At 38.8% G+C, this 23,436-nt stretch overlaps 1 protein-coding gene across 2 annotated transcripts; it reads right to left on the bottom strand.

Moving 5' to 3' along the window:
- Positions 1-4,670: 4,670 nt before the first annotated feature.
- On the bottom strand, positions 4,671-8,317 carry LOC121801460 (aspartic proteinase 36-like). Of its 2 annotated transcripts, none has more exons than XM_042200953.1 (10): positions 7,782-8,316; positions 7,310-7,439; positions 6,942-7,189; positions 6,623-6,847; positions 6,324-6,489; positions 6,166-6,239; positions 5,971-6,061; positions 5,822-5,897; positions 5,660-5,731; positions 4,671-5,105 (listed from the first exon to the last, which is right to left on the bottom strand). In XM_042200953.1, the coding sequence occupies exons 1-10, from the start codon at positions 8,024-8,026 to the stop codon at positions 4,957-4,959; spliced, it is 1,476 nt and encodes a 491-aa protein (XP_042056887.1). In that variant the 5' UTR covers positions 8,027-8,316; the 3' UTR covers positions 4,671-4,956. The 2 variants fall into 2 exon arrangements, with proteins under 2 accessions (XP_042056887.1, XP_042056888.1); XM_042200954.1 differs by having other exon boundaries at positions 4,967-5,105; positions 5,660-5,753; positions 7,782-8,317.
- Positions 8,318-23,436: the final 15,119 nt, after the last annotated feature.

The raw sequence follows: 23,436 nt of genomic DNA, 5'->3' as shown, positions 1-23,436 counted from the left end.
AGAAGGACTATCAAGCCATCATCTAAATACTCAGATGCTGAGTTCCTCTTTTATGCTTTATTGATTGCTGAAGAGATTGAATGTTCAGAACCAAGTTCTTACAATGAGGCCATGCAAGGTAAGGAATGGGAAAAATGGATGCAAGCCATGATAGAAGAAATAGAATCTCTATTGAAAAATGGAACTTGGGTGTTGGTGGAGAAGCCGGATGGAAGGAGGGTTGTGAGTTGTAAATGGGTATTCAAAAAGAAGATTGAAGCTGCAGGACAGGAAGGTATAAGGTTCAAAGCAAGACTGGTAGCCAGAGGTTTCACCCAACAGCAGGGTGTTGATTTTGATGAAGTTTTCAGTCCAGTAGTTAAGCACACATCGATCAGAATATTACTAGCTGTTGTGGCAAGGAGAGGATGGGAGTTGGAGCAGCTTGATGTGAAGACGGCCTTCCTACATGGGGATCTCAAGGAGACAATTTATATGCAGCAGCCTGAGGGCTTTGTTAACCCAGAAGAAAAAGGGAAGGTTTGTCTCTTGAAGAAGAGTTTATATGGTCTGAAACAAGCCAGCAGACAGTGGCATAGGAAGTTTGATGATCATATGGTCAGTGTTGGTTTTGTAAGCTCCAAATATGATGAGTGTGTATATATTAAGAATGAAGGTGGAGCTGCTGTTGCTTTCTTATTACTATATGTTGATGATATGCTTCTAGCTGGGGCATGTATGGAAGAGGTTCAGAAAATCAAGAGGGACCTAAGTTCAGCTTTTGAAATAAAGGATTTAGGTCCAGCAAGGAGGATCTTGGGCATGACTGTGATCAGAGACAGAGAAAGAAGGAAAATTTGGCTGACTCAGTGTGATTATGTATTGAGAATGCTAAAGAAATTTGGGCTGGATAATCTGAAAGAGGTATCAGTCCCTATGGGTCAGCATTATAAGCTTTCAATGGATCAAGCTCCTAAGACTGAAGATGATGCAGCAGAGATGAGGAAGATTCCTTATGCAAGTGTAATAGGGAGTGCAATGTATGCAATGATTAGTACAAGGCCTGACATCGCACAGGCTGTGTCTACTACTTCTAGATACATGTCAAATCATGGTAAGGAACATTGGTCAGCCTTGAAATGGTTAATGAAGTATACGAAAGGGGCCAGTAATATGGGAATTTTATTTGATGGAGCAAGGGAATTCACAGATGATGCTCTTATTGGCTGGTCAGACTCTGACTATGCGGGTAATGTAGACACCCGCAGATCTCAATCAGGCTACATCTTCACACTTTATGGATCTGCTGTGAGTTGGAAGAGTAGTCTTGAAGCGGTGGTTGCGCTATCCACTACGGAGGCTGAGTTCATGGCGCTTGCAGCTGCTGTAAAAGAAAGTTATTGGCTCAGAGGTATTCTGGGAGATTTTGGTGTGAATCAGAGTGCAGTTGCTATTGGATGTGATAACACTAGTGCAATATGCTTAGCCAAGCATCAAGTATATCATGAAAGGAGTAAGCATATAGATGTACGTTTGCACTTCATCCGTTAGAAGATAGAGGAAGGAGAAGTAAAGGTTTTCAATGTAGACACGGTTGAAAATCCAGCAGATATGCTAACAAAACCGTTGCCTAAGAGCAAGCTAGAACTGTGCATGAAGCTTGTAAATGTTTGTAGACTGGAGTAATAGCAGTCTGAGCAATCAAGGTGGAGATTTGTAATGTGATAGCTCGACTGCATCATTGTGTATTGAAGAAGGGAGCAAAGAAGCTTGATCGAGCTTCGAATACACAGCAGCCGTCCGATGGAGTTTTAGTTTGAGGATTAAACTGCAGCCATTAGATCTAACTAGCCGTTAGATTAGTTTGTCTTTAAATAGCTGTTTCTGTTTGTTAGTTAGGTTGTTCTTCCTTTTCAATTGTAGCTCGTTTCTCCCTCAATCAATAAACGTCTTTGCGATTCCTTGCACACCCATCTTCAAAACGTTTGATTCAGCTCAATCAAGAAGATAGCCACCCAATCTTTACAAACCAGTTTTCATAATTGGTATTCCAGCAATCTTCACTGCTGCTGCAGCCCTTCTGTTTCTAAGTGGAATTTTCTTGAGAGGTTCGTGGGCATATAGAGAGGTTACACCACAAGGGAGTCCGATAACTAGTGTGTGCAGAGTGTTTTTATATCTCAGCCTTCCCCAAATGATGATCGATATTATAGAGAAAATGGCCAGGAAAATGATGGCTTCCGCCCTACGCGAATTCTCAGGTGTTTTATGTGTCTTATCAAATTGGGCAAACAAATTTCTTTTCACCTCACGGGCTAAATGCCTTATACAGAAATATGGAAAACACGGACCCCCCATGGGAAATTGCAGTCGCGATGATATTTTTCTTTTCTTTTTTTATTTTTAAAGGAGGATCGACGATGGTTCCCCATCTACCTCCGAAGTGACTCGGACCTCCGGCCTAACGGTCGGAGGTGAAGTGTCTTACCACCGAGTTGCGCTTCGTTGTCGGGATGGGAAGGAACGAGTCAACCAACCTTTCCCAAGCACGGATCTAGACCAGTTAACTGTATCAACCCAATCAAGGGTACGAAGTTAACCTATCTCCGCAAGCAATGGCGGATCCAGGAACAAATTATCGTGGGGTTTAACAAGATAGTAAATATTTATTTAAAATAATTGTTTAAATTAAATATTTTTATAAATATATTTTTTAATATAAATAATTCATGCGAGTATCGATATTCTTAAAATAACATACTCCACTTTCTTCGTCCCGTTATAAGCGAGACGCTTCTTTTGGATACAGAATTTAAGAAAAAGACGTTTATGGAGCTAACTAAAGAAAGAATAAAATATGATCTTAGATAAAACAAAGATGCAAATAAATAATAAAGTAAGAGAGAACAATTATGTTATATTATGTATTTTGACAAAAAAAATGACATACACATAGCATAATTTTCCTGTAACATACCAAATTTTTAAAGATTTAAAAAATTGAATATGAATAATAAGGTTGAAAATTTAAATTATAAAACTAAGAGTAGAAGAAATTAAGAAATATTTACGTGGTTAATTTAGATAAGTTGATTTTGATATACTGTAAAAAAAATATTACTACTACTGCTTAACATTAATTGATAAGATGAGAAAATATTTTTAATGGACTTCTAAGAATTAATTCAAATAAAGAAAATATTTCAAAGCCCATTTTACAATTAGATAACATATTTAAGATATTTAATCTTTTAAACTTAGTTAAATTTATTGATGCCGGTTTATTCTATTTCACGAGTGAATATAGGGATGAGAAAACAATAATGACATCTCCAATACCATTCCTCTTTCTCTTCGAAAACAAAAACCGCGGAAGGACTCTTCCCCTCCAACTCCTTCGTTCTCGACAACAGTCTACCCATCCGGCTGCCTCACTTCCTTCCTTTCTCTCTGATCAGTCTCCTCATCATCTCACACAGCGTGAGGACGTGAGGTGGGGGCGGAGACGTGAATGCCGTAGGGTCGGAGGCCGAAGAAAGTAGCTTTCCGGTGCACTCCGTGGCAGGTGGTGGGGTCGCCCGACCCCGCCCGACCCCACCTGGATCCGCCAGTGTCCGCAAGGATCCAGACCAGTTAACTGTATCAACCCAATCAAGGGTACCAAGTTAACCTATCTCCCCCCGCGCCTGGGTCAATCAAGGGTACCAAGTTAACCTATCTCCCCCAGTGCCTGGATCCAGGCCAGGACTCAAGAACTCTTCAGGGAAAAGCCTAGATCCAGGCCAGGACTCAAGAACTCTCCAGGGAAAATTAATCCTGGATCCAGGCCAGGGGAAATTAATCCTAGATCCAGGCCAGGACTCAAGAACTCCCCAGGGGAAATTAATCCCCAAGTTGGGCCTCCCAGGGGTCGAACTCGTGACCTCTAGGATGGCGCGGTATCCTTGCCTCCCTCCTCAACCACTTGAGCTAGGGGGCTTGGATGTCGCGAGGATATTCTCCATTCTTTGTTGCATAACCGTGGCCAAAATGGAGCTACGTAGGCTTAAAGTGATTGAAAAACATGTCTTGTGATTGAAAAACATGTCTTGCTAGAGACCACAGATAAGAACATTCCCATGAGTGTGTTTTTGCTGCTCTTCCAGTTCATTCTTCTCGCAGGCGGCCTTGACACATTCTTTGAAATGAGTGTTGTTGAATTCTATAAAGATCAATCTCCTAAATGCATGAGCAAGTACCTCAGTTGTTTTGCAAGGGGAGTTTCTGGTCTCGGATTCATGAGCAGCGTACTTTCAGTTTATGTCGTGGGAAAATTAAGTGAGGCCCCGGGGGTAACAAGAGCTGGTTTCAGTCCACGTTGGACAAGAGCCGTTTGGACCGGTATTACTGGGTGCTAGCCGGTTTGAGTACTGTGAACTTAGTCGTGTTTATGTTGGTAGCGTGCTTTTATAGGTACAAGACACCGGAAGAGACGGACAGGAATGTCGATAGTCCGGTAAGAGGAGTGACTGCTTTACCACCAGATGAGAATGGTAGCAACCAATGCTGCAATTTGTTTGCTAGGAGTTGGTAAGATAGATTCATGCCGATTCAATAATTGATTCTTTAGTATTCTATTTATTATCTTCAGCTTCTTGTTTAAGTTTCATTTTCCTTCATTCTACAGTAAAGGTGAATTGTTGAAACACTTCTTCTCTAAAGAATAGAAATGAAAGACTGTTATTCTTGTTTCACTTTACAATGTTCATGTAATTTCTATACCATAAAATTTAAAGAAAATATACATAAGATTGAAACAAATATACAAGGAGCAGCAATCTCTAAGGTAAAGCAGACTAGGGTGTTGAAAATCTCCAATTTTTCACCTTGACAATTGGATATCCAGTGTAAAGCTTCTTGCCTGTTCATGACACGACACGACACGACATGACACGACAACCAGCAGTATTTCTTGTTGCTGCCTCCTTTTTTAGAAGCTCATACGAACAGACTGAGAACAACGGCTACAAACATAAGAACCGATATAACATTAGCCTTCAATGGGGAGGGATCCAAAGATATGTCATGGGCAACAACATCATACGCATTGCCACTCTCTTCGTCCTTCACTTTGATGCTCGATGAACCTGAGATGGGTAACAAAGGGTTAGTCTTGTACTCCCTCCGTCACAAAAAATAGACAAGTTTTACCATTTAGGCCGTCCACCAAAATTAGACTAAGTCTAAAAATGGAAAGTTTCAAACCAATACTAACCCTACACATCATTCTAAATGTGGACCCCACAATCCACTAACACTACTTCCACCCCATTCCCCCCCCCCCCTCCCCCTCACTTTACCAATTAATACCGGGCCATTTACAACTTTGTCTACTTTTTGTGGACTGAGGGAGTAATAAACAAGTCGAGCTTAACTTAGGCTCTTCTAAGTTGAGAGACGGGTCATGTATGATACACGAGCTGAAAGATTTTTTTAGTAGATTGCATTATCCTATATCAGGGGGAAACGACAAGCTTACAACAATGTTTGTATCTTATCTAACAGGGCAAGTTCGAATTTCCAAGCAATCGTTCGTTTTCCATAATTTGCTCACCATATTCATTTCAACTTTATACTAACTTCATAACTTCAAATAATGATGCACACAGGGAACAAAAAGCAAAAGTGAAGTTGTACTCACAGTTATATTGTGCCCATCCAATCGTCTGATTATCAAGATCGTACACAACAAGCTTGTCGGATAAGGCAATATCTGCATAGGTTCGATTCAGTTCCTAAAGTTTACAGTTTTACTTGTTAGATTCTACAAAGTGTCTACTAGCAAAGTGAACTGCACATATACCTCCTAACAAAGTCAATTCTTGCCCATCCTTTGACTGCATTCCACTCACCTGCCAACCGATGCAATATTCTGTATCCTGCGATTTGAAGTTATGTTGCATGAGTATAATGCACTAAATAACACTGAATCGTATGGCGCAGTTTACTTACACGAACTTCAAACAGATAATTGTGAGGATAAACTTGCAATGAAAGTGAGTTCTCAAATTGAAACGTTACAACTGGGAATGCGGCATCAATGCTGCAGACATACATGTGAGAGAAACAATTACTCTGATCTCACATAAAGGGGTGAATTTGTGAACAGGATAAAGTATTAGTTACACATATTTGTTGTATGCTTACTTGGCAGTAAACCAAAAACATTTGAACTCATCCTCAACCATATGCATTTGCATCTTTGGTTGCAACTCCATTATCTACAGATCGAAAGATATTTAGGCGTGTGTGGTTGAGATAGACGATACCAAAAAAAGTTAACGAACAAAGAATGTATTGTGCACCTTAGTGATAACCTTCTCATACATGTCTGCTGGAAGATAGGCAAGGGTCGTGCCACTGTCGATTATGGCCCTCCGAGGGGGCCCTATGCCGAATACACCTGTTGGAAGAAGGTCTATGTTTTTATCACTCACCTGAACTCCCTTCAGAATAAGATTATAATGAGCCCTAAGATGATAAGGTTAGAAGTTCAATTAGATGAGGTCCAGCAAATTCAAGAATAATGGAAATTTTTTTACTTACTAGATAAAACTACCACTACAATGAAGTACATATAAAAATAAGTAACAGAGCCACTCACTGATTTGGAACGATTGGCGCTGTGACTACTTTTGGCTCCACAACCTCTCCCAGAGCAAATATGCCGCCTCCCTTCTTACTGTCCAAGCAATGTGAAAAGATCTTCTTCACCTTTCCGGCCAAAGAAAGCTGTGAAAGAATGGATGTGTTTGCTTGTCCGAAACCAACAATCCCATCAACAGCCTGTGAAGACGAACCTAACTCCCCAGATTGTTTAGCTGAACACCTATTTTAGATACAAAAAACGTACATGAAAGGCACAAAATCAGTATTATAGTTGGAACTAAGCAAACGGAAAGACGGTTTCCAGTTATATTCACCCAAATGCTACAGATCCATCCATTGGTGACGTCTGACGGTTTCCAGTTACTCGATCAAATCTGAAGGTATCTCTCACAAAGTAACCCTCAGTCTTGCCCCCATCTCCATAAGTAACAGCGTATTCGCAGTTCATTCCAACCTTGCAATTTGGATTCGGAGTACTGAATACTGTAGCACAGAACTCTTGATCACAAGTGACGACTTGTCCAGTGGAGGAGGCCTTGAGGTTATATTGCACCAATGATATCTGGTTAATTAAAAGAAGATAAGTTTCAGTAGCACTCATTTTAGACGATCATAAATATACAAAGTACCCTGAAAACCTAAATAACTAAAGAAGAAGAGAAATTGGAAGGAAGAAGCATACTCCAAGATCACTTTTTGTGGGACACTTATCACACTTATGGCAATTCACCCACAGAATATCACTTCCTGTATCAACCTGGACATGATAGTCAACTGGAGGAGTACCTATTGTAATTTTGGTGAAGTAGAGCCTGCATCAACCATATATTCCATTAACCAAGTATATTCATCTATTGAACACAGAACTACATCAAAATAGGAGACCATTAAGATCTTGTCACTTTATTCTTAGTTCAATAAGTTAATCTGAATTTCCTATTATAAAAACCTTATACTACTATTCTTTTATAATGACCAAGTATATTAGCATTTGGTTCTGCGTTCTACGTTTAAAAGGTGCGACGTTCTAAATGGTGTATCAATTTTTCTTTGCATATTCTCCCAAGAAAACAAACAAACAAACAAATGCAAATGAAAAACAAGATAGAAATAAATGCATAGATAGATGAAAACACCGTGTGCATCAAACGTACGCCGTGTTTGTGGGAGATCCATCACCACCCAATTGGAAATCTACACCTGCAAGAACTCTGGCATGGCGCTTCGAATCATGGGCCTTGAGCACTCCAATTGGTGCCTTTCCCTTTGCGGCCCCACCATACTTGTGGTGGACTTTAAACACCACATTATTCCCCTTCACCACAAACACAACCTCAATCAGCAGCAGCACCAAAATAAACGAGACCCCAAAAGATCGCCTCCCACCACAATCATCCATCGCCACCCCACCAAGAAATGCTGATCATAACCCGAACATATGCGATCAAGAAAGGATTTTGGAAAGGGGGGAATTTCTTGGGAAGAATGCCGTTGAATTTCACATGTGAATTTTTGTAGGGATGAAAAGGGTTTGATCTAAATTAGAAACTTTCTAGGAAATGTGGTGTTGGTTGGAATTATTTGGGATTCTAACTTAATCTCAAACGAGATCATATGCGCCATGGACGTGCGTACCTCTCTCTACTCTACGGATATTCTTCTCTTGTAGTATTTGCAACTTCATTTATGATTATAATAATTTTAAAAGCTCTTTTTTTATTCTAACCTATTCGTATGAATTCTTATAATTAAGCATCTTCGCAACACTCTAAAAATATAATGAGCAACACATTTACTGATATTATATAGTCAGCAATTACATGATAGTGATCGATAGCAGCTTGAGTAGCCCATTGAACTAATTAAAAATCCGAACCTTTAAGATAAGATTGCATATTTATTACCCGATAAAAATACTCTCTTCGTTCTTGAAAATTTATCACGTATTTCCATTCCGTCCCTCCCACACGATAAAAATAACACATGATCTACAATATTATTTTCTTGATTTAGAAAATTTTTTTGCATTACTTTAGATTTTATTGTTTCAATAGTTACTTATAAATATGACTAGGAACATGAGAGTCTTATGGAGATGAGAAAATATCATCTATCTCAAGTAAGAAAAAGGTTACTAAATTATTTTGCAGGAAATGAAAGAACAAGAAAAAAGTTTTACTTGCAAATGATGGAATTGTGATATTTGTATCTTACATATCTCTGTTATAAAGAGGATGTTGCAGTCACACATTCTAATGTCCACGGAACAAAATAATCTTTAAGAAACTTTAATGGAGAAGTGAATAGGATATCTAAGAGAAAATAATATTAAAAGGAAAAAAATTGTTATACTCCCCCATCTCACCTTTGAGTCCCATTTGAGTTCAACACAAATTTTAAGAATAGTAAAGGAAAGTTGGTGAAAAAGATATTGAAATATGAGCCCTACTTTTATATATTAGTTTTATAATAAAATGTGAGTGGAAAAATGTTAGTGGAATGTGAGGCCTATTGTCATTTATAGAATATTTCAATCGAGACTCCTAAGGGTGGAACATCCGAAAATAATAAACTAAGACTGCTAAAGTGGGATAAATGGAGTATTTGAATTTAATTTTTGATAAAGGGAGTATTTGAATTTAATTTTTGATATATAACTATTTTCCATGAGTTTGATATGTACAGTTTGTATAAGTGCTAAACCACCAAATATTTTAGATTTGGCTGTACCTGATAAAGTTGATCAAATAACTCATTTCTTAATCAAATTACAAATGTAACAAATACATTAGGTTTATAAACTTTTCTATAATTTTTTTACTCTAAGAGTTCTATAAAAAATGTCACACTTGTCTTGTGGGAGGCACAAAATTTTAGGAGGTTTTGTTTCATGTGTTAAGTAAAGAGAGAAAATATATTTTTATATAATGATGTGAGAGATAACTTTTTCCAAATAAGTAAATGTGACATCTTTTGTGGGACGGGGGAGTATTGAATTGAGTTTTTAAAGTCGATGGTAAGGTAATAAGTACTGCTCTGTAGGTTGTGGGCGCACGAAGTCGGGCCGGAACACTTTTTCAATTTTTTTTTCTAACTCTACAAATATCAAACCAAATCTTATTCATTTCATCTCTCTAAAATATTAAGAAGAACAAGTAGGATTTTTTTAGAAAAATTTCAAGGATTGTAATTTTGAATTTTTAAGACTTGATAATTTTAAATTTTAGGGTTTGTAAATTAATTTCCAGAATGAACAATAATTTTTTCATGTTATAATTGTTCATCGTTTTCAATTGTACGACTAAAATATTCCCTCCGCCCCACAATAAGAGTTACATTTGCCATTTCAGTCCGTCCTACAATAAAAGTCATATTTCACTTTTGTCATAAATGATAACTAGGTCTCACATTCCACTAACTACTCACTTCAATTACATTTTATTATAAAACCAATATAAAAAAGTGGACCTCATATTCAACTAATTTTTTCAACCCACTATTCTTCACATTTCTTAAAACTCGTGCCCACACTAAATGTGACTCCTATTAGGACTGAGGGAGTAGTTAGTAGTTGTGAATAGGGAAATTTAATGTTTGTGTCGTGGGAGGAGCATAGCCTGAAGGCACAGGGTTGTAAGAGTTGTGGCTTGGAGCAGAAAATAGGGAGAATGATGAGGTGGAATGGACTTTGGCCTGGCCCTAGGCTGAGGTTGTGGATGCTCTTATTAATTGTCCCAATTTTCCTTTACTACTTTTGGCGATACACCATATATTCAACTAACTATGTCACGCCCACATTTTCTAAGGATAGAAAACAAGGTTGATCGTGACTGGGGGAGGATTAAAGAAGCGGGGAAGAAAAACATACACCTTTGACCAAAATCTTAATAACTGAATTAACCTTGAAAACGTCATAATATTTTCCTAACAATAATACCAACTCTAAGGAAATAAGGAGTGGACAGTAAACAATTTTCAAACGAGTTAGACTCTGCACGAATAAACAATTCTAAAGAAAAGGACTCTTAGCGGAAGCGTTCAAGACACGGAAAATGCCGAGTATGAAGACACGACAATTCCAACAATTATTAACCATGACGAAACAATCCATGAACTCTGCTCAACATTCTCCACGTCCATCGCCGCTCAATCTGCACATTAAGAAAAACAATATGCAGGGCTAAGTACTTGATGCACTCAGTGGACACATGCCAAAACATAGTTTGTCAAGCCATAATCAAGTGACCTTGGGGGTTTTAATTAAAAGAAACCCAAGTACACCAAAAACATATATTTCACAAGTTCGGTTGGCCAACCATTTTCCATCCGCATTCACCATCACCATATCTGAACATACATGACAAGGAATGTGGCCACGAACCAAGTCACTAGACCGGCCAACTCCAAAGAGATAGCACACGATCTACGGGGTGTACACTAGTCTGAGCAGGGTTTGCGGCTCTGCTGGGACCCGAATTCGATTAAACATACATGGCATAGCCATTTCAGATAGGTTCATTAAAATACAAAACATGGCAAGACAAACACTTTCCACCTCCTTTTCACATAAAAAGTATTTAGGACATAGTCCTTAATTAAAAAGAAAGCCCACCTCAAAAGCTTACTCCTCAATCACTTTCTGTTCCCACTGCAAACAACGTGAACAAGTTCACACTTTTCCGAAATAACATGATATGCAAAAATCAGACTTTGCAGAATAAATCAATTTAACAATGCATGCATCCTAAGTGTGTGCTCAAATTATCCTTGTTCACATATAGTGAAACTTCATATATTAACCTCAGTCCAACAACGGATCTGGAATTAGCAAACAAATTAAATACAACGGTCCAAACCAATAGTCATTTCTTTCGATTTTTACTAATCTGCAATAAGCCAAAAGATTCAATTCCAATACCATGACTCAATTAATACATAAACTAGTTCAACCACAATTAAACAAACAATGAAGAAAAACAGTTAGTAGCTAAAAAAATACTCCCAGCGACCATACGTGTACTCCCTTCACAACATGTATACACCCATATTATTATATTTCCAAATCAACACATAATTTCAATTATCCAACTTAATTGGTCAAAAAGAATAAGAATATGCAACTTTAATTTACTCCCAGCAGTAACCCATTAAATAATAAAAAGGAAGAAAAGGCCGTAACTTAATATACTGCCAAACCACTACACGGCATCTCTCCCTATCTCAAATTATTTAGCAACAATCAAAATTAAAATTCCATATTAAGAAGGAAGCCCATTATTAAAACATTAAAAGCCCAACAAAAAAAAACTACGCCTCCGCATCTCCTCTTTCCCCTTGCCACGACGTCACTCTTTCTTCTTCCCACCCTTCTCCGTGTTTTTTTTTTAATTTTTGCAGACTCAGTGCTTTATAATTGTTCCAAACCCATATCCTTCTAATATAGTTTTTGCCATCAACTCACTCGTCCAAAATCACAATTAGGAGAAACCCAACTCTCTCTTCTAAACTCGCGTCTCTTTTCTTTTCCCCAAAACAAATTCTTTCATTATAATTTCCAGTTGTTCGTTTCAAATATTCATGGGCAAATATTCTACTAAAGCACTAAAGATCCAAGCTTTATCAAGAATGTTTCCTTCAATAGTTTATGAAATTCAATTCCGTGAACTACAGTGAGTGTATGAATCGTGAAGTATGAACTGGAATGCAGAGGGCTCAGAGATTTATGGGTATACCTTTGGAAAGAAGAAAAGTTTGCACACGGAAGGTAATAACAGCTCTCCCAGTTTCTTCTTTACACTGTGATGTTTGAGATTTTTGGTTATGGAATCAACAAATATGGAGGTTTTTCGAATTCAATTGAAGGAGGAGAAAATTACCTTAACGGAGGAGGAGAAGAATTGCAGAACGGAAGATGGTAATTTGATGAGATTAAAGGGAAGATATATGTGGCGTCGATAGGGGGGTTATTTGGTTGGAGATTCTTAAGGAGAGAATGAGATATGGAGGAAACCGTATAGTAATGGAATTGGGAGAAATTTATTTGACTAAAATTTGATTACAGGAGGAGTACAATAATTAATAAATATTTTGGGCTTCTCCAAATTTGGTTAACTAAAAAAAATAAAAGGCTAGAACAATAGAGATAAAATGATAGGCCCAAATATTTGATTTAGAGTATTAATTAAATTGTGGTATTTTATTTTTAGTACTTGGTGTTATTACAAGTACTCGTACGAACGCCCAAAATTTCCCATCGACGAATCTCACCTCAATCTCGTCGACAACTTACACCACACAATTAATCAACAATAACTCAAGCATTCACTATTTCCGTTCACAACCAATCGTCTCAAAACAAAAATCTTAGCTTAAAAGATAGAAAGAAAAAAAACGGGTATTACAATCTACCCATCTTCACAAAAATTTCGTCCCGAAATTTGCTTAGATCATTCAAACAATTCTGGGTACTTCTCCCTCATCTTGTCTTCCAATTCCCACGTAGCTTCCTCAACACTGTGATTCCTCCATCGAACCTTCACCAAGGCAATAGACTTGTTTCTCAACTCTTGCACTTTCCTATCCAGAATGGCTTCAGGCTTCTCTTCGTAACTCAAATTCGGATTCAAGATCATCATCTCCTCTTGATGAATTATGTGGTTAGGGTCGAACACATACTTCCTCAATTGTGACACATGGAAAGCGTTGTGTACTCTCCCAAAGCTCGGTGGTAGCGCCAATCTATACGCTACGGTACCCACTCTATCAAGAATCTCATAAGGCCCAATAAATTGTGGTCTTAACTTGCCTTTCACACCGAACCGAGTTATTCCTTTTGACGGAGCTACCTTTAGAAAAACTTTATCTCCTGCCTCAAATTGGAGATCGGTTCTTCGAACATCAGCATATGATTTTTGTCGATCCTGAGCTTCCTTGATCCTCTCACGAATTTGTCGAACAATCTCAATCATTTCTTCCACCGAGTCTGGCCCAAGAACTCTTCTCTCACCCACTTCATCCCAGTAAAGTGGTGATCTACACTTCTTCCCATACAATGCCTCATACGGGGCCATGTTAATAGTCGCCTGATAACTATTGTTGTAAGCGAACTCTATTAGTGGCAACACTTCCTCCCAACCTACTCCTCGATCTAGCACTACGGCTCTCAACATATCCTCCAAAGTCTGTATCGTCCTCTCTGATTGCCCATCAGTCTGCGGGTGGAATTCAGTGCTGAAATTCAACTTAGTGCCTAACTCTCGTTGTAGGCTCATCCAAAATCTAGAGGTAAACTTCGCATCACGATCACATGTAATAGTAACTGGTACTCCATGTAGACGTATGATCTCTTTCACATACATCTTGGACAACTTATTGGCTCCATAGGTATCACGAATCGGCACAAAGTGAGCAGATTTTGTGAGACGATCAATAATCACCCAAATAGTAGTATTTCCTTGTTGTGATCTCGGTAATCCTGTCACGAAATCCATTGCAATGTGCTCCCATTTCCACTCCGGTATGTCAAGTGGTTGTAGTCTCCCATAAGGTCATTAATGTAGAGCTTTCACTTGCTGACATGCTAGACACCTCTCCACAAATGCCGCTACATGCTTTTTCCTGCCATTCCACCAAAACTGTCTCTTCATATCTCGATACATCTTGGTACTCCCCGGGTGCGCAGTATACGGTGTTTCGTGTGCTTCCCTCATGATTTCATTCCTAAGCCCTTCGTCTCTAGGCACGCACAACCTGCCCTTAAATGTGAGGGCACTATCCGCCTCCTCGTGAAAATATTCTTGCTCCCTTGTCCTCACTTCCGAACGGATTTTCTCAAGTAAAGTATCGCGTCTTTGAGCTTCCACAATTCTTGCCCTTAGGTCGGGTTCCATTACCAAGGTGGCGTTCCTTCCTTCCACTGTCTCGGGTGCTCTCACTACCTCCAATCTCATTTTACTGAACTCTCGTATCAAGTTTTCTTCATTCGTTAGAAAAGTGGCCAATTGAGGTTGAGACTTTCTACTTAGGGCATCAGCCACTACACTCGCCTTTCCTGGGTGGTAGTTTATACTACAATCATAATCCTTCACCAACTCAAGCCATCTACGCTGGCGCATGTTCAAATCCTTTTGTTCAAAGAAGTACTTTAGGCTTTTATGGTCCGTATATATCTCACATCGAACTCCATAAAGATGGTGTCTCCAAATCTTCAAAGCATGTACAACTGCTGCCAACTCCAAGTCATGCGTCGGATAGTTCAACTCATGCGGCCGCAACTGCCTTGATGCATACGCAATCACTTTCCCATTCTGCATAAGTACACAACCAAGTCCAACTTTTGATGCATCGGTATACACCACGTAGTTAGTGTCTGGCTCTGGCACAACGAGAATTGGTGCGGTGGTCAACTTCTCTTTCAATAACTGAAAACTGGCCTCACACTTTGACCCTTTCTTTAGTTGTTGAGTCATTGGCCTCGCTATCTTAGAAAATCCCTCGATGAATCTCCGATAATATCCCGCCAGTCCTAGAAAACTCTGAATTTCATTAGGTGTGGTTGGTGATTTCCATTTCTGTACCGCTTCCACCTTTGCGGGGTCTACTCGAATTCCATCTGCGCTCACTATGTGCCCAAGAAAATCACTTCTTTGAGCCAAAACTCACACTTACTGAACTTGGCGTAGAGTTTCTCGGCCCTTAACGTCTCGAAGGTAGTCCTCAAATGTTTTTCATGTTCCTCCTCGTTCTTTGAGTAGATAAGGACATCGTCTATGAAGACTAAGACGAACTTGTCTAAGTATGGATGGAACACGTGATTCATAAGGTCCATAAATACAGCCGGGGCATTTGTCAATCCGAAAGGCATCACTATAAACTCATAATCGCCGTATCTAGTTCGGAAAGCCGTCTTGGGTACATCTTCTGGTCGGACTCTCAGTTGATGGTATCCCGATCTCAAATCCATTTTCGAGAATACTCCAGCTCCACGGAGTTGATCAAATAAATCATCTATCCTCGGCAGTGGATACTTGTTCTTGAGTGTCAACTTGTTCAACTCTCGATAATCTATGCACATCCTCAATGTTCCATCCTTCTTCTTCACAAACAACACTGGTGCTCCCCACGGCGACACACTGGGTCTAATGAAACCCAAGTCTAGCAACTCTTGTAGTTGTATCTTAAGTTCTTCCAATTCCTTAGGCGCCATTCGGTATGGTGCCTTAGATATCGGTGCTGATCCTGGCTCCAAATCAATTGTAAACTCCAACTGTCTATCGGGTGGTGGTCCTGGCAAGGCGTTGGGAAAAACGTCTGGGAATTCTTTCACTACTGCCACATCCTCTATGCTTCTTTCTTTCTTCTCCTCTCCATTAAGATAGACGAGATACGCTGGGTATCCCTTCCTCATCATAGTAGTCGCTTGAAGTGCAGAAATTAAGGACTTGCGTCGATTCATAGAAATCCCATAAAATGTAGTCGGCTCCTTTCCCGAGGTTTGAAAAGAGATCTCTCTCTCTTTACAGTGAATGGTAACATGATTCTCGGCCAACCAATCCATTCCCAAAATTATATCTACACTCCCCATCGACATAACTTGTAATTTGTGTGCAACTAGTTTAAGTTCTCCCATAGTAAATTCTATATTCGAGCAAATTTGTGAAATATCTATAGTTCCTCCTACGGGTGAAGTCACACTCATTCTTTGTTCAGTTCTATTGATGGGCAGTTCAAAAGTATTCACACATGATGCTGATATAAAAGAATGTGATGCACCCGTATCAAACAAAACAACAATAGGCAGGTCGAGGAGCGTGCCCATACCTGCCAAGTTTCCTTGCTCTTGATTCCCTTGCTGGTTCGTCGGCTGTTTCCCTTTTAAAGCATATGCCCTTGCCTGAGTGGGAAGTCCTTGACGACGTTACTGCTGCTGCTGCTGTGGTGCGGGTAAGTATCCCCTCAGTTCGGCTTGTAGTTCCCGCACTTGCGGACGGAACCCTTGATTGTTCTGTCCTGCTCCCATCCCCATAATCTTACTCGGGCATTCTCTTGAGAAGTGGCCATTTCCACCACAAGTGTAACATTTATTGCTCTTTTCTCTGCACTCCCCAAAATGGTTCTTAAAGCACTTAGCACACTGGGGGGCTCTAGGCCGGAAGTCACCCCTCTGATAGGGAACACTCTGCCTAGCTCCGTACTGCGGTGGGTTTCTGATGGGTTGCTGCCTCTTGTTATCATACGGAGTCCGATCTCCATCCCACTTCCTCTTATCTCTGAAATTATGTTGTTGAAGTGGCACTGGTGTAGTACTTGCTACTGTCATCTCCTTAGCCAACGCTTCTTCCACATCTAACGAACAAGCCAAAATCTCAGAATATGAAAGTCCTCTGCGACTTGCCACTGCTACTCTTATTTCGTGCTTGAGACGAGCACGAAACTTTTCTGCCATTTTCTCATCTGTATCCACCAACTAGGGAGCATATCGAGTAATTTCACACAGTGCACGGTCGTACTCTGTCACCGTCATATTCCCTTGCTTCAAAGTATGGAATTCAACTACCTTTGCTCGCCTATAGCTCATGGGAACGTACTTATTGTACACCTCTTTACGACGTTCAGGGTTCATGGTCCTCAGCTTGGTTTCCCACCAAAAATCTGCTGGCCCCGTTAATTGAAAAGTCACACAAGCGAGGCGTTCCTTGTCGGTGCACTCCATAAAATCAAATATGCGCTCGAGGGTGCGTATCCTGGTCTCTGCCTTAGACGGCTCTCCCAGTCCATCAAACTGTGGGGGTTTTTGCCTCAAAAAGGTATCAATGTATTGTTTGGGTTGAGGCGAGGGTGGAGGTGGTGGTGGAGGCAGTGGTGGTGGTGGTGGTTGCTCTCCCTCGACATTCTGAGGGTCCACAGGATCCTCCTCTCCACGTCCACGCCCAGGTTTACGTCCACGTCTTAGTGGCATTCTGATTCAAAAGCATAGATTAATATGGTCGCTCCAATTATTAATCACTACATTCTCGTATCAAGACTTCTCACGCAACCTTTCATATATAACGATTATAGAATACGTATAATAAATCAAGCTACGTATGTGCATGTAACACTAACTATCATCACTCAAACTTCCATTCACACTTTCCGAACGTTTATACTTATTATTTTTCTTTTATCCTTTCGGTATTAGAGATTCAATGTGGTTCGTTGTTCCACGTTCATTTAATTTGCTCGGAGGAGCAATAATTGAGTTATTATATACAACTAGAATCGATGATGTAAGGTCTAATGTTCATCCAAAACAGTCCGGAATCACACAAGGAATTCATAATATCATATTTCAGTATCTACGAGTCATTACAAAAATCATCACATAAAGGCCACATAATCAAGCATACACAAACAATTATCACTAGATGTCTCAACACATAACAACATCATGTTCCTCAAAATCTCAATAGAAAAAGAACTACCATGCTTTCACTTAAAGTTCAACTATTTCCAAAAATTTTCACAAGTTTCCTCAACATAAATTTTTTTTTTCCAATCTAATTCCACCATGAACTACTAATCAATTCCATTCCCAAAATATTTACCTCAAAATCTCTTACAAAAATTTTGGTTACCTCTTTTCAGGTTGAGCGCGATGGTCGGATGTTGAGCCTTTGACACTTTTAAAAAAAATTATTTAATTATTTTGATCTAGGGATGTTAATCTAAATCAAGAAGGAAAGAAGACTCTTGGGTCCAGAGCGGAAAGAAAAATTGCTCTGATACCACTCTGTCACGCCCGCATTTTCTAAGGATAGAAAACACGGTTGATCGTGACTGGGGGAGGATTAAAGAAGCGGGGAAGAAAAATATACACCTTTGACCAAAATCTTAATAACTGAATTAACCTTGAAAACGTCATAATATTTCCTAACAATAATACCAACTCTAAGGAAATAAGGAGTGGACAGTAAACAATTTTCAATGAGTTAGACTCTGCACGAATAAACAATTCTAAAGAAAAGGACTCTTAGCGGAAGCGTTCAAGACACGGAAAATGCCGAGTATGAAGACACGACAATTCCAACAATTATTAACCATGACGAAACAATCCATAAACTCTGCTCAACATCCTCCACGTCCATCGCCGCTCAATCTGCACATTAAGAAAAACAATATGCAGGGCTAAGTACTTGATGCACTCAGTGGACACATGCCAAAACATAGTTTGTCAAGCCATAATCAAGTGACCTTGGGGGTTTTAATTAAAAGAAACCCAAGTACACCAAAAACATATATTTCACAAGTTCGGTTGGCCAACCATTTTCCATCCGCATTCACCATCACCATATCTGAACATACATGACAAGGAACGCGGCCACGAACCAAGTCACTAGACCGGCCAACTCCAAAGAGATAGCACACGATCTACGGGGTGTACACTAGTCCGAGCAGGGTTTGCGGCCCTGCTGGGACCCAAATTCGATTAAACATACATGGCATAGCCACTTCAGATAGGTTCATTCAAATACAAAACATGGCAAGACAAACACTTTCCACCTCCTTTTCACATAAAAAGTATTTAGGACATAGTCCTTAATTAAAAAGAAAGCCCACCTCAAAAGCTTACTCCTCAATCACTTTCTGTTCCCACTGCAAACAACATGCACAAGTTCACCCTTTTCCGAAATAACATGATATGCAAAAATCAGACTTTGCAGAATAAATCAATTTAACAATGCATGCATCCTAAGTGTGTGCTCAAATTATTCTTGTTCACATATAGTGAAACTTCATATATTAACCTCAGTCCAACAACGGATCTGGAATTAGCAAACAAATTAAATACAACGGTCCAAACCAATAGTCATTTCTTTCGATTTTTACTAATCTGCAATAAGCCAAAAGATTCAATTTCAATACCATGACTCAATTAATACATAAACTAGTTCAACCACAATTAAACAAACAATGAAGAAAAACAGTCAGTAGCTAAAAAAATGCTCCCAGCCACCATACGTGTACTCCCTTCACAACATGTATATACCCATATCATTATATTTCCAAATCAACACATAATTTCAATTATCCAACTTAATTGGTCAAAAAGAATAAGAATATGCAACTTTAATTTACTCCCAGCAGTAACCCATTAAATAATAAAAAGGAAGAACAGGTTGTAACTTAATATACTGCCAAACCACTACACGGCATCTCTCCCTATCTCAAATTATTTAGCAACAATCTAAATTAAAATTCCATATTAAGCAGGAAGCCCATTATTAAAACATTAAAAGCCCAACAAAAAAAAACTACGCCTCCGCATCTCCTCTTTCCCCTTGCCACGACGTCACTCTTTCTTCTTCTCACCCTTCTCCGTGTTTTTTTTAATTTTTGCAGACTCAGTGCTTTATAATTGGTCCAAACCCATATCCTTCTAATATAGTTTTTGCCATCAACTCACTCGTCCAAAATCACAATTAGGAGAAACCCAACTCTCTCTTCTAAACTCGCGTCTCTTTTCTTTTCCCCAAAACAAATTCTTTCATTATAATTTCCAGTTGTTCGCAAATATTCATGGGTAGATAGGGATTTTATGAATTTGGGGATTTGAAGAAAACAAGGCTACTAAAGCACTAAAGATCCAAGCTTTATCAAGAATGTTTCCTTCAACAGTTTATGAAATTCAATTCTGTGAACTACAGTGCGTGTATGAATCGTGAAGTATGAACTGGAATGCAGAGGGCTCAGAGATTTATGGGTATACCTTTGGAAAGAAGAAAAGTTTGCACACGGAAGGTAATAACAGCTCTCCCAGTTTCTCCTTTACACTGTGATGTTTGAGATTTTTGGTTATGGAATCAACAAATATGGAGGTTTTTCGAATTCAATTGAAGGAGGAGAAAATTACCTTAACGGAGGAGGAGAAGAATTGCAGAACAGAAGATGGTAATTTACTGAGATTAAAGGGAAAATATATGTGGCGTCGATAGGGGGGTTATTTGGTTGTAGATTCTTAAGGAGAGAATGAGATATGGAGGAAACCGTATAGTAATGGGATTGGGAGAAATTTATTTGACTAAAATTTGATTATAGGAGGAGTACAATAATTAATAAATATTTTGGGCTTCTCCAAATTTGGTTAACTAAAAAAAATAAAAGGCTAGAACAATAGAGATAAAATGATAGGCCCAAATATTTGATTTAGAGTATTAATTAAATTGTGGTATTTTATTTTTAGTACTTGGTGTTATTCCAAGTACTCGTACGAACGCCCAAAATTTCCCATCGACGAATCTCACCTCAATCTCGTCGACATCTTACACCACACAATTAATCAACAATAACTCAAGCATTCACTATTTCCGTTCACAACCAATCGTCTCAAAACAAAAATCTTTGCTTAAAAGATAGAAAGAAAAAAAACGGGTATTACAAACTAATTTCTCCCTCACGTTATATCATAAACTAATACTACCTACGTCCCACTGTAGCTGAGTTATTTCATATTTTGGCAAAAAGCAACAACCTTTCTTCTCTCTTACTTTACTCCCTTTTACTTTATTCTTTCTTATCTCTCTACCTTTTTCCTTTTCCACTTTATTATCATGGGGAGCACTACACTCCATATATAACATCTTACCTAAAAGAGTCGTTAGATGTAGAGATGTGCGGTGTTGATTTCATCAACTGGATTGCATGCAAGAGTCTTTTTGTTGCATAGAAGGTTAATTTGGTCAGTTCATAAATTACACCTAATCATCCGAATTCGAAGGCGCATGATTTCAGCAATCACTCTATACACGATCTCTCACATTCAATTCAATTCAATTACATTCCAATCTTTCAACCCTGCTCACCAAAATTAGTATCGTTTTTATTTATAGAAAGATTATCACCAAATTTTCTCCTCTTATTGTACTTTACCATTGTTTCTCTCTATCTTTTTACGGTACCAACAAGCATTAAAACTTGTTTCATCCACAAGACTATTTTTCGTAGATAATGAGAGTACATATAGTAAAGCCCCTATTGACAAAAATTTCTGCGTCTGCTACTGTAGTTAACACACTTAACATCTTTTTTCTTAAACTCCATGCCAAAACGATCCGCTTCAACTATGAGGGAACGGAGGGAATATGTACAAGTGGGACCCATATTCCACTAACCTTTTTCCACCCATTTTTCTTAATATTTCTTAAAAACTCGTGCTGCCAAGAAATGAGACTTTTAAAGGCAGACAGACAGAATACGTTTTTGTTATGGTCTTACTGAACAATAGTTACTTGCGTATATGTTCATAGTTTACTACAAACTTGACATATGTTAGGATAACATCCTTTTCCGATTTGGTAAGGCTTCAACTCTTCCCTCCGATTTGGTATGGCTTCAACTCTTCCCTCGGCCCGCTAAATAGTTAACAATAAACATATTTTAGTGAATGTGGGTGTAGTAGATATACCAAGCTAAGAGTCATGACCACAACTCTGTAGTGATAGTGAGCGCAGCTAAATCGTGACTAAACACAATTTAAAATAAAAAGTAAACATAGATGATAAGTCAAGTTCAGAACATTACTTTCGAAGGCGAAAGTGGTACAAGGTCGAAATAAAGTCAGAGTACGTTAACTAGGTTCATAAACTCCTAGTACAAAGTTCTAATGCAGCGGAAGAGACCAAGACAAAGTAGCATGTGTGAAGACACACTACTTTGGGCTACCTATTGCTACTTATTAATAACATTTCCCAACACCTTCGCCTCCTCGATCACGTTCAACCTACACGTTAGAAAAGAAACATGCAGGGCTGAGTACTTAATATACTCAGTGAGCACAGTGCCGAAAACATAAGTTTCATTTAAATTTGTCAGTCACAGTTGAGTGAACACGGGGTTTTATTCAGAAGGCCCGAGTTTCTAAAATTTCTTTTAATTTCATAACATTGATTGCGCAATCACATAAACATAGATACCATATCTGAACGTATGTGAACCGGGAATGTAGTCACATTCTACGACGGTCACTGGATCGGCCAACTCGAAGGCTAGCTCGCTCACGATCCCCATATGTGTACACTAGTCCAAGTAGGCTTTTCGGCCCTACTAGGACCCGAATTCGATTTAACATAATTGGCATAGCCTAGCAGATAGGTAATCGTAAAAGCAAAACATGGCATGACAAACATGTTTAGAAAAGATTCACATATTCATACTAAAATCACGTTTTGAAAAGAATGCCCACCTCAAAAGCTATTTCCTTAGTCGAAAAGTTTCCTTGATTTGGTCTTAAATGACGTGCAAAGACGCCCCTTTAGAAATAAGAATAATACTTAATTAGACTTAAGAAGCCAAATAAACTTAACGTGAATGCATCCTAAGTGCATGATCATTTTATTCTTTTTCTTATTTTCCTAGAAAAAGTTCTAGGATCCTTAAATATTAATTCAATCGGGAGATTTAATTTACTGTGGAGATTTAGGGAATAATCCGTTAAACTTTGACAAGCACATCGTTTAAAAGCAACTAGTCCATTTATTTATTATTCTAGTCCAAAGACTTGAGATTTATCCATTTATTTGAGCAGCCCAACTAAAAATTATTTCCACTGGCCCTAAACCATTTAATTAAGGTGGTCCAGCAATTTAATTTAGGCAGCCCAAAACACATAACCCAAACTTCTCAAAATGTGGAGGTGGCCCAAAAGTCCAAATATAATCCCCTCCTCCATCGGCTATACTCCCAAAACTCTCTTTTCTTCCCCAAAGTAAAAACCCTAAATTAAAAATCTCCAAATCGAAAATTCATCACTTTTCTTCTCCCATGCGTCGGCGC

The sequence above is a fragment of the Salvia splendens genome, chromosome 4 (genome assembly GCF_004379255.2).
Source record: "Salvia splendens isolate huo1 chromosome 4, SspV2, whole genome shotgun sequence".
Lineage (NCBI taxonomy): Eukaryota > Viridiplantae > Streptophyta > Magnoliopsida > Lamiales > Lamiaceae > Salvia > Salvia splendens.
Note: the sequence above shows the minus strand (reverse complement) of the source record. Positions and strands in the feature narration are given on the sequence as shown.